This window comes from Buceros rhinoceros, unplaced genomic scaffold (assembly GCF_000710305.1).
Source record: "Buceros rhinoceros silvestris isolate BGI_N320 unplaced genomic scaffold, ASM71030v1 scaffold4165, whole genome shotgun sequence".
Lineage (NCBI taxonomy): Eukaryota > Metazoa > Chordata > Aves > Bucerotiformes > Bucerotidae > Buceros > Buceros rhinoceros.
The window spans coordinates 1-12128 of record NW_010414419.1 but is presented as its reverse complement, the minus strand read 5'-3'; the positions used below and the strand labels follow the sequence as shown (position 1 = coordinate 12128).

Genomic DNA, 12128 nt, shown 5'->3' with positions numbered 1-12128 from the left:
AGTTTATAAGAAGCTCCAAACTGAGTCCAGCCTTTCTTAGGCCGTTGTTTTCCATTGACAGCACAAGCTTTCTAGACTGAAACGTACCTTAGTAACATGTTGTCATCCAGGCACCACGCTTGACAAAAACCACAGGTCCACCAGCATACGGAAAATGCACTAAAGGTGTTTTCATGAGTAGCCTCAGCGTTCGTGCTACATTATAATAAAAGATTGTAAAAAGCGAAGTATTGCAGACTGAATTAGGTAGAGGTTTCTAGGGCTTTCCCTGTAAATAAATGATATTTAAATATATCCAGAATACTAGGGCATACTCACCTCTTGTGCATCTTCCCTTGTCTCTCCAGCAGCACTTCATGTCATTCCACCCATCCCATGCCAGAAGTAAGCACTCACCCTATTAATGTCATATTTTGAAGATTTTAATTGTCTGCAGTTTATAGGATTTATCTTCACTTTAACACCAATAGACCTCTGGTATTTTAATCTCTAGTAATTAGTGCCAAATGTTTCACTGGTTTTTACACTAATCTGTTTCCCCTCACCTTTGTCATCAGACACCTCCAGATTAGGATATGATGTACAAGAATCAGTTAAAAACCCCAGAATGTTACTTTTCTCAAGCACTTTAATTCTTCTATTTCCCTAAGAGTTTCCCAGCTTTGTAACAACACCCAGCCACTTTTACCTTCTGCTTTTCCCTCTCAGAACACAAAAGGCTGATCTCATCAGCTCAGCTGCGTATCATAAAGTTTTTATTTCGTATGTACATTCTTAACAAAGCATCACAGCCATACGCTTTTGTTTTTCCCCACATTTCAGTGAGCTCCAAGTACAAGTCAGCTGCTCTAAGGTCACCACTACGTTCCAAACACACCCAAACAGATATGCATATTAGAGGGCTTTACTCTTGAAAGTACAAAATTATCTTAATTACACTACACGCTCCCCTGTTCTGAAGGATTAATCACACCTATGTACACTTTGCCCATTGAACACTTACGCAATGAGATGCACATCAGACCATCCAAACATCTCTGTTAAGTTCAGCTCCCTCCGATAACACTGAACAAGGCTACAAGACCCTTTTCTTGTGCTTCGAGTTGTGTAGAACTGGGCAAGGAGAGTAAACCATGTTAATTACCCCAAGACTAAATATAAAGTGTTACTTCCCAAGTTACAAAAATACACAACTTCTGATGGAATTTGCTAGTTAATATACATATACTCCATGATATGAATACAAATAACTTTTATTTTAAGGAAAAAAAAAAGGCTAATAATACAATAGGCATGTCTGAGACCTAGAGGTGTGTTAAAACCACTACCGGGTCACTTAGGAGCTATACAAACCAGCGCTTCTAAGAGGGAACAGCACTATCCTCCAGCACTGAAGTTACTCTGTGAGTTAAGTTCTGTGTCAATGGGCTGTTAGTTCAAGGTGAGCCACTTACACCAAACAAAAAGACCAGGAACATTATGATCCAGTAGCTTTGAAAACAAACAGCTGTTTCTTCCAAGTAGTTTTGATGCAAATCAGACCAAGAGGTGTATGTAAACCCCTGATATTTACAGTCAAAATACAGTATCACTCTACAATCTTCTTATAAAACAGCAGGTAAGGAGTCGATGTAGATGACGATGTTGGAGAAAGAGAGTTCAGAAAGTCCTTTTCTTCTGTAACCTTCACTTCAGAATCATCGAAGAGCAGCCACTTCCCTTCGTACTCTCTCAGGCTCTGCAGTACGTACAGAGCTTTGTTTTCTAGTCCGCTGGAAGCAACCCCATTTTGCCGGCTGTGTTCCGCACTGCCATTACTGCTGCTGGACTCAGGGTTTCTGTTCTCAGTGACCACATTAAGAAACTTCTCAGGGTTAGCTGGCTGCTTGTAGAGGTCACAGTCGGGCTTGCTCTTCTGCCCCCCCAGCAGTCCGACAGCTTCCATGTTCTTTTTGTTCAGAACTTTCCCCGGCTGCGTGCTCCCATTGACTCTAAAAGAGACTTCACCGTCGTCATAGTCTTCAGCAACAGTTCTGGCCTCCTGCTCATTCAGCGGTTCGGGTTTAATCATGTCGTACGTTTGGTCGGTGATGAAGTTTCCCTTGTCTAACTCCAGGCTGTTCAGGTCGGTGATTTTGACGGAAGCCGTGTAGTGTCCACTGCTGATCGTGATGCCGCTGTGCATCACCACTGCAAATAATCCGTAGGTGTCGTTGGTTGGCTTCGTGCTCCATTCTTCAAGTGACAGCTTGAGAGGTGTCAGTAAGGGAGTGTTGATCTTGGACAGTCCACCATAGCAATCAAACCTACAGAAGAAAGAGGAAGTTCAGACCTCTTGCCACAACAGCTCACAGTAAAGAACCACTTTAAGCAGCCCCCACAGTGTATCGATATTCTTTTCCTTTTATTAAAGAGACCTGGGCGATCGGAATGGGAGGAGCTACTAACTTCCCAGCTTGCTTATCAGTATGAACAATGCTAAAACTTAGAGCCCAGTAACTGTCTCTTTTAATTAGTGAAGAGATTCCTGTTTTCTGAAGTATCAACTACAGCTTATTTTTAACTAGTGACGATAAAAGGACTCAACCCAATGCTTCGGTTATCGTTTGTGCTTCTAGGCACAAACTCTCATGCTCCTTCCCAGACACCATCCTGCCTTCCCGATTGAAACCAAAACACAACTCTTCAACACCCAAGGCTGAAGCAAGCAGGGTTGGGATTTCTTCCCCCAAACCTCCGAAAGGGTCATTTACTAAATAAAGGAATACAAATCTGATTTGCTTTCAAGTAGCTTTAATATCACTCAGGGAAAAGAGACATTTTTCTCAGATCACCTGTCATATAGTGCCAGTGGTTAGCTAAGGATGAACAAGTTACCAACACTTTCTCAGTACTAGGGATCCTTCATTAACTGCCCTGCCTTATTCAGGGTTTTTAAAACAATTCTCTAGCTGACATACTTTGAAAAAGCATCTGGTACCCCATAAATAATCAGCACTTGTGTCCATAAGTGCACACATTCACAAGGAGAATTAAGCCCGTTCATTGCAGTGATGATCTTTGAAAGAGTTAGAGAAGAAAATCAGTGTTGGGGCTTTTCCGTTGTTTTGTATGAGCTCCCTTGAACAATTCTTACATCATTTACATGCTGCACCAGCCCGGTTTAATTATAACCCCTTTATTTAACGACGTTATGATGTCCTAATAGATTTCAGTGATGATTCACTCTTGCTCAACCATTGGGTGTCGTAAGGAAAAATACAAGAGAATATAGACAAACCCTGTAAAAACTGGGTTCCAAAGAGCCAACTCCTGTTACTCAACTTGCATTTTATCGTAATAAAGAATAACTGTCTTTAATCCAGGGAAATTGTAGATACGGCATTAACAGTACAAGCACAACTGCAGTAAGAGACTTTTGTTGTTTCTGCTGTGCTTGGAAACATGTTCACGGTCATAAGCCCTTGTAAACATAAATACATTTATACGCACACAGATGTCCTCAGTCACTCAAGTCTAATGAACTGAAAAGTCTTATTTTAGACCTGGGCTTACCATGAACATTTGACTACACCAGAAGAGACACGAAAGAGCATAATAAAATGTTGATCTTCCAAAAATCCCTATCAGAGTTGCCAGAAGTAGAGATATTCAGAAGAGAGTCAAGCAACAGGAACTGCTTCTGATGCTCTAGATCAGAAATCCAGTTCCACTCAAGCACACTGCGACACTAACATAAAACATTTAAAAAACAGGCTCTACCTTTCTTCTGAAAGAGATCCGGCACCAGAAACATTTGGAGAGAAGGAAGCGAGAGAGGAAATCTTTTCCTGTTAGCTTTTTGTTCTTCTGCACGATAAGAATCTGAAGACAGAAAGATGGCATGCCCAGTCCTCTGCCCCCTCTGCCTGGCATAGCAGGGCAGACACAGCAAACTCTGTGTCTGCAGCTACAGCTTCAGGGCCATCAGTCAGTGGCCTGTACCCACTGTACTGAATTAACACCAAGTTATTACAGATCCTGCCAACTGAAGCTATTTCACAGCAACACTTTGAAAACATCAGGGTGCGAAATACTCCCAATAAAGATTTCCAGGGGCATAAGCACTGTTGTCACTAATTAGCAACTTTGGCTGTAACTAAACCTGCAGTAAGCCTTTTTTAAAATAAAATTAAAAAAAACCCACCTGCTTTTACCTGATACCCTTTCACAAGGCAAAAATCTGATTTTCTCACCAACTGTTACACTGATATAGTGGAAATGCTTAATTAGATGTTACACATTTCTTCTTAATAGTGTCCCAGCCTGAGCACACAGGGGCTGGCATTTCTCTCCCCCCATTTGCCAAAGAGAACTACTCATCCCCAGGCAAGTAGATTTTCACAGTGGCAGCTTTTGCTGCAAACATTTACATCCCCCTCTGCTTCATTTCTCTTCATGTATTTACAGCTCATCATAAAACCCAGTAAAGCACCACTAAGCAGCAGACAGGCTTTCAAAATTTTTATGGGAGCTAGAAGCTGTATAAAGATTCTGCATTTAAAAATCATAGTTTAAGGCCAGCAAATGAGTCTGCTGTTACTTTCAGGGCAAACCATTGACATCTCATCTGTGAAGAGAGGGGTCAAGTCAATTGGGGGAAGCTCCATCAAAGCTCAGTGTTCCAACCCCACCCTAAGGGTGGCTCTGGATACCGTGGAGGAAGCCAGTGCTCTGTTTGACTACCCTTGGCTCTTCCCCACCTGATGTGCAGCTCAGCTTTCTTCCTCCAAATCGGGGTGTTTGGAAATGACATGGTTTTGTCCAAGATAAACGTCCAAGCCACGAACTGGGAAACAACCTTCTAAGCAGTTTCAGCTTCACCACCGACTCCAGTTCTACATTGCATTTTTCCACTGTGACTTCCTTAACCTCTGGCTGCTAGGTCTTGGCAGAACATGTATGCTGTGGTTCAGAAGACACACAAGGAACACCACAAGAGACTGAATTCAGTCTGACCCAGCCAGAGGTCCAAGTATTTTGGAGCAAGGACCTGGAGACTGCCAGCACAGAAGACATAAGTGATTCAGGAGAGGGCTGGTTAACCTGCAAACAGTTCCTCTTACGGACAAAAAAGAACCAAATGTAGGAGCAAACTGAAAATAATAACCAAGGTTTCTTTCAGGTGGACACCTCGAGTGGTGGTATGTTACAATTCTAGACTTGTATGAAGAGATGTTAGCAGACATGACAGAGACAGAGAAGTTTCCTTTCTACTTCGCTAAAAACCCAGATACTCCTCAACCAAATACTGAAGCCAGGCAGAGCAAGAATTCTCGTTTTAACAATCTGAAGGACCTATCAAAGTATCTTGATATAATCCTTGACAACTGTTGTTTCACAAAGCTGATTTATACTGACCACAGTTATCAGCACTTGTTTACAGAGTGTCCTCTGACCAATCATCTGTCAACGTACATCTGGTATCTCTATGTGCCAAAGGTCCTACATGCTTCAACTTCTACAATATATTGGTGACACAAATAGAATAAACTGAATTCCATCGAAGACCTCATGAAAATGTGACTGAAATTGTGTAGTTGCTCTCAAAACCACCACTAATGGTGTAACAATTTTCTGAAGGGTCTGGGGTAATATTTTACTGTGTAGGAGAAGTTTCTCCTGATGAAGCTGCCTGTCATTCTTCATTATTTGAATATCAGTGGAGAAATCCAGCGTGCGAGGTGTCATGGCATTGTTTGATCTGTGACAAGGGAGATTTGGTTGGGTTAACTCCCTTACCAAAGGAAATCCCTACATTACCAAGTATGCAGAAAGTCAAAGAACACTCTTGTACGAACAATCTCTTTCAAAAAAATAAGGATTCCTCACTCTCTAACATCAAACTGATGGCTCAGCAGTTGAAGGTCAATGACGCTGGTATTTCTGTATTTTAAAGGATTCCAGTCATGTGTTAGATCTGCGAAATACTTCTCTCCTGATTGTTCTATCCAAATTTTAGGCCTTGCATTAAGTTAGAGACCAAAGTACTACACTGGCCGTGACCACAAAGTTCGGTTTTGTTCTCATTACTTGTTCTGCCTTTATGAAATGAGGGGCTAAAGTGTGGAGCTAACCCCCATCTAGAAACCTGCTTTTTGCAAGAGTTACAAACCACTCTCGTCTCCTGGGACAGATTCCCCCTGGTACGCACACCGTAACTCAGTCAATCCGCATACTCACTCCAAGCCACTTGCAGCAAAGCACTTCAAATGAATCGTGATCACTTCAGGCATTTTATCGAACAAAAGGCTCCGCTCTGCTTCTGTGTAATGATGGCAGTTTTCGCAGAAATATTTATCCTCTCCCACAATCCTTTCCACCGAGGCAAACTGAGAAATGGCCCACTTCAGAGTCTTCACTTCTGTTTTTGGCTCTGGAGAAACTAGAGAAGGGAATCGTTACATTCACAGATAGGCCATTATTTACTTATGTGTCCCACCAGAGTAACCACAAACCCAAGTCTGTCAGGTTACACACGTTCAAAAACTTATCAGCACTGCAAAGAACACTCGGTACGTTCAAAACAGAAGATGCACAGAGTAATTCTGCTGCCATGGCTGGAAACTGGGGGCATGTAGAATTCGTGAAAGATGCCAGAGGACTAACATTTACCGCTATAAAACAACCGCTAATAAGGTAACAAAATACTGAAAAAAAGAAATTATTTACAATAAACTAACAGAAAAAAGCTGGTTTTTCTCATTTATTTTTGAGGAAAAAATGCAGATATGAAATGAAGAAAAAGCAGAAGAATTTCTTTTCCAGGAAGAACGGGAAACCCAAGTCAAAGAAAATACATATTTCTTTGCAGGAAAACACATCCGTAAGTGAAGGACCATGAGCAGGCAAGACCTGAAACCGTATTAATACTGTCCAGATCTGTCTACATTATCAGCGCTGTGTCTCCAAAGTCTAAAGTTAATCAGAACAAGAGATAACGGCACAGCATCTAATTTTAACCAGCACCCACAGGAGCAGTGTTCCTCGGTCACTCCCTCCTCGGTGGCTGGCTGGAGCAGAAGCACATCACAACCCTTCTCGGTAGTTACTTACTTTCCGAACTCTCTTCGGTTTTAGAAAGTTCATCCTCTTGCACTGGAACGCTGATGTCCTGGAAATCTTCTCTTCGTTCAGTGAAGCACTCGCACTCCAGGCATCTTGTTCTCAGCACTAACTGGCCCTGGAAGAGTTTCTCCACTAGTTCAAAAACAGCCAGCTCTGTACCTAGAGAAGGAACAGGCCAGAACATGCCTTTTATTCCACAGACGTTTCAGAACCTGCCTGGCCTTGGAGAATCACTGTGTTACAGACATGGCCTTTTAGGGATGCTAGATAGTAATAAACAAAAAAAATAAAGAGCTGCTTATCATGTGCAATTTTCATACTGTCATCTACTTGTGACAAAACAGGGAGCCTCCTCTTGGCCCTTGAAGTCTAGTTAGTTTTAAGATTAGGTTCTTGTTTTATACCGCAAGTGTGACAGTATCTGGAAAAATCTGTGTTTGTCCTCAAAGCTCCTTAGTAGGGACTGTTGGCCTCCTCAAGGAACATCACGCTTGTGTTTTTGCCTGGTTCCTATTTATTCTCAGTCCTCTCCTCCAGTCCTTCTTAAACTTGACTCCAACCTGCTGAAGAAATGCAGATCTCAAAGGATTCTGCGTCCCTGTAAATTTGTATAAAAATGGGTGGGTGGATCACAAAGAAAGTTCCAAATGAGTGAGGACTGAATTCATACCGAGGGCCTTCCCTCAACAGGGATCTTGTTTCATTGACACAAACAAATCCAACCAATTAGCACATATAATACAGCTGGTGTCCTTCCTAGTCCTTGGGAAATACGGAGTAAAGAACAGGAGGGGAAGGGGAGGATGCCGTTTGTAAAGGCTCAAGACACAAAGCCAGAGACAGTGGGGTTTGATTGTGTTTGCTCCTGACCATGATCTTCCTTTACATCTGGAATCCACATGCTATTTCTACAGATGACAAAAATCAGTGATAAAACAAACCTGGTAGTAGTCTGCCTTTTTTCTTTTTTATATTGTTCAGTGATTACATAATGTTAGAGAAATACCTCTTCAGATCTAAGCCAAACAGGTCAAGTTATTAAAAAAATATTACAAACGTATAAACTCTCTCTCATAAAAACTGCTTTCAGTTCCTGAAAAAGGACTGTTGAATTTAGAGAGCTGAAGGCTGACTCCCCCCATACAGTAATTTCTTAATCATACTGATTTTAAGCACATACGCTTGTTCACCAACCTTCCTTTTTTGGTTCTTTCTCAGTTCCTTTCTCATTATGGCTTTCCAAAGGAGCCGCTGGGTCCATATATTCTTTTTTTCTAATCATACTGATTTTAAGCACATACGCTTGTTCACCAACCTTCCTTTTTTGGTTCTTTCTCAGTTCCTTTCGCATTATGGCTTTCCAAAGGAGACGCTGTTTCATGATATTCTTCTTTAATATTGCTGCCATTTTCGCCCTTTACCGATGACTTTTCAAGCTCACAGTCGTCATATTCTTTCCCTGGGTCTCTGGATCCCAAGTTTGTAGTTAATTTTCCTAGACTATAAAATTTAGACAGAATACTGGGCTGTTTGCATGAAGATTTTAACCAGTTTAATCTAAGCCGTGACTTCTTCTGGGTTGGCTTTGCGCCCTCGTTTTCACCGGAACACTTGGCATTGGCATCCATTTGACTTTCTAACTTTTCTCCAGTCGCTTTCCTCTTTGACCTGGTTTGTCTTTGATTTTCTTCCGCTGCAATCTGTTCTTTTGATACTTTGGATTTCTTCTTTGCGTTGCCACCCTCCGCATCGCTTTTTCTTTTCCCGTTCCCTTTGAGTAGCTTGTCTTCAGCCGTCTCTCCAGCGAGGCTACTCGGTACATTGTCCTCCTCCGCAGCAGGGCCACCAGTTCCATTGCTCTCAGTATTGTGGTGAAGTTTTTCCTCCAGTTTAGTTGTAGGCTCTTCCACGGGCAGTTTGTTCAATTCTTCCTTCTTCAGTAGCTGGCATGTTTCTTGAATGTTACCCAGGATACACTGCAGAACCTCCTGGGCATCATGCTGCAGGTAGCCTTCATACATCGGGTTGAGCTCTCTAGAGCAAAGCAATGAAGACCAGTTATTCTTTGCTACCTGGCCAACATAACTTGAGGTTTAAACTGGGGAGTTCAGATATAAAAGCAGGGGAGGATCCCCTCCAGGCTGGAAAGAAGGCCTCTCTGTCCCACACAGCCATGGGAAGGCAGCTACCGCCTTGTGCATTTAAATGCAAGCTCGACTGCAACCCAGGGATGGTCTTTCTCAGGTCAGCACATGCTTAACGCTATGTACTGTTCTACATCCACAGCCAAAGGACTGGTTTAAATGCACTTTCGAATTTATACCATAGGGATAACAATAAAAACTTACTTCCTGTAACAATGCCCCAGATTTAAGACCATCTCCCTCCCACGAGTCTCTAATGCTGTGTGCAACAGTGACCTCAAAACTTGAGGTGAACATTCTGACAACATGTTTAAGGTAATTTGTACCTAAGGGTGTTAAGGAGCCTTCGTGGCTGAGTGGCGAGCTCATCCGTGTATTTTTCTGGATTTAAGAGAAAACTGGCCTGGAGCTGCTCGACTGACAGAATCAGTGAGTGCAAACTGCAGATCAGTTCGTAACTCGACAGTGGATCTTCTTTACAATTTCCCTGCAATAAAAACATACAAAGAGTAAAAATACTTGCAGTTTGGCCCGCAACAACAAGTTGGAAAACTGGCAGACTCACCATGATTTTAAAAACCCGAACTCCAATTTCCACCCACTCAAAGAACTGTATCATAATTATCCTCATGGCAGAAGCGTGGCGAGATACCTTCTCGAATGTCTCCTGTTAAACTTAAGACTTGTGCTTACAAGTTCACAGCCGCTCTGAACGCTCAAGTTTGAACACATGTTCAAAACAACTCAGATGGATCTTTAGCACCATAAGAAAACGACACTGCAAAACTTCTTAGGACAGAAGAAACCACAGTGAAATTCTCATGCGCTCCTGGCCTCACTCACACGATCACAAGTAAAGGAAGGTGTCATGAGGTACGTTACCTTTTCTGCTTTTTGCTCTCCTTCGTCCTTCAAAGATTCTTTCTTCTTAGAAATGATGTTATATAAATGCTTTACTCCAGTTTTAAAACCAGGACAAAAATATAACACCTGAAAGCAAGAGTTTAAAGCAAGAGAAGAATGGGTGAAGTAAGAAGTTCCTCCATTTACACATCCATGTTTACGATCAAACCAGCTTTGTGTCTCCCAAGGCCGCGGGATTGTTCATCGCAGGGAGGTGCCCAGAGTACGTACACCCCCAAAATTACCCCATCAAAGGTGATCTATGGCGCACACATTTCCTGCAGCATCATCTTTTTTTTCCCCACTCTAATTAGATTCCCTTCACTCTACATCCAGACATCCACGTCTTATCACACCGCAAATCTCATCCCCTTGTGTGCAACCGAAAGCAAACCGCCCTGTCGAGGCGCCTGTAGACCATCTTACCTGAAGGATGCTGTTCAGGTAACATGTGTTACCCAGGTTGTTCAAGCCCACAAAAGGCAACATGTTGTCTTTCTTCTCACAGCTAACGAGCAAGGGAGGCTGTGCCGCAGGAACGACCTGATCGCTGTTGAAAAGAGGAAACAGCGTGTAAGTGGCAGCTGTTAAATGTGACTCCCCTGGTACACACACATCTCTCTCCCCACCATCCACCAGCTTCAGGCTGGCTCAGAGAATTAAAAACCAACACGGACAGACCAAAATCACATCGAAGTGTTTGAGTGTCTGTGTGGCTGCTGAAACGCAGACTGCTCAACTGTCACGCTTCTCTTCAGCAACCTACGCTGCAATAATCAGGTTTACAAGAAGCAGGCAAAGCTGCTGTTAGTTCCAATACATTGCAAAAAAAGTAGGAGGCCAATTTAAGGAACCAAGAAAGTTCTCTTTAAAGAAGGTCTGGAAGTTCTTTGTTCATTCCTAAGGCAGTGCTACGAAAAACGCGTCTGGAACATATTTTCTGTGACTGTTCCCTGTTGTGGATTCACATCACTTCATTTCTGGATGCAAACCAAAAGGATAACAACAAGAAAACAACAAAAGGAAGCGCTGAACCCATCACAATACATACAGTGATAACACGTTGTACTGACACAACAGAACCGAATTTCAAGTCTCCAATACGTTTCTAATTGACCATGATTAAGCAATTTTTCCCATTTAAATTTCCTCACTGGCTGCAATGAAATGAGTTGACAGATTTGCTCAGCGCTTGTAACACCCTAATGAACCTCAATAAGCAGCACGACCGAGTCTTTTACTCGTAGCAGAAATAAACTGTAAAAAAAAGTATTTTTCATAAAAACTCACTCTGCAAAACCCTACATTTTCATATAATTTAAATAGTTCAGCAGCAAAATAACTAACTTCAAATGAGCTGAATTCTTCAGGTTATTAAAAAGTTTACACCAGCCAGCTAAACATCTGTGGAACGGCACACTTGTTTTCTCAGCAGTAAATAGGTACAGAAATCTAGTTCAGTTTGGTTAACTTGGCTGAAGGGTTTATTTAGTTCCTGTTCAAGCTCATGCTTATGTAAGAATATACAGCTTAAATGAGTGGATAGAGCAGCGTGGTTTATCCACGGCATCAAACATCATTCTGGTCTGTCTACTTTCATGACAGAACCAGAAACGCTTATTCAGAGTGAAACCCTCACGTACATCTCGGAGCCCCTGAACTCTGAACTCTTTTGTTCATTTTCCTGGGACTCGGTGAAATCCAGGGCTCTCTTCGCTTCTTTTTTCTGGAAAAGCTTCAGCGAAAGCCTGTTCTTCTTCGAGGGGCTCCCTCTCGCAGGCCCAGTGCTGTCACTCGGCAAGACCCCGGGCATCTTTCCTGGCGGGGAGGGGAGCGGGGGAGGCGGCCGGCCCGGCCGGGAAGCTGCGCTCGGCGCCCACACCTGCACACACACGCGAGTCGCCATTTACTTTTCTAGTGCGGGAAGCGCCAGGGGCACCGGAGCAGATCGCACCCCCCCGCCCCGAGCTCTGA

The 12128-nt window shown here is 42.7% G+C and overlaps 2 protein-coding genes across 2 annotated transcripts in view; one reads left to right on the top strand and one right to left on the bottom strand.

Annotated features, from left to right (window-relative positions):
- DOCK7 (dedicator of cytokinesis 7) overlaps positions 1–572 on the top strand; it is a gene marked incomplete at its 5' end in the record, with an annotated part of 82239 nt that extends 81667 nt beyond the window's left edge. The window contains one exon of the mRNA XM_010137083.1: positions 558–572. Coding sequence (XP_010135385.1) covers positions 558–572 — 15 coding nt within the window. The remainder of the gene's footprint in view (positions 1–557) is intronic.
- A 1016-nt stretch (positions 573–1588) lies between these two features.
- Positions 1589–11967, bottom strand: USP1 (ubiquitin specific peptidase 1). The gene is made up of 8 exons (XM_010137081.1): positions 11798–11967; positions 10581–10704; positions 10134–10241; positions 9578–9738; positions 8423–9141; positions 7096–7266; positions 6223–6424; positions 1589–2306 (listed from the first exon to the last, which is right to left on the bottom strand). The coding sequence occupies exons 1-8, from the start codon at positions 11965–11967 to the stop codon at positions 1589–1591; spliced, it is 2373 nt and encodes a 790-aa protein (XP_010135383.1).
- Between the last annotated feature and the right edge of the window lie 161 nt (positions 11968–12128).

What these genes read in the sequence shown, in the direction of transcription:
- USP1 (XM_010137081.1), bottom strand. Translation starts at nt 11,967, where the DNA reads ATGCCCGGGGTCTTGCCGAGTGACAGCACTGGGCCTGCGAGAGGGAGC. An exon ending in GAGTTCAGGGGCTCCGAGAT is followed by an intron (nt 10,705 to 11,797) that starts GTACGTGAGGGT and finishes TCTTTTCAACAG; the next exon opens with CGATCAGGTCGTTCCTGCGG. An exon ending in TTTGCTGCAAGTGGCTTGGA is followed by an intron (nt 2,307 to 6,222) that starts GTGAGTATGCGG and finishes TTTCTTCTGTAG; the next exon opens with GTTTGATTGCTATGGTGGAC.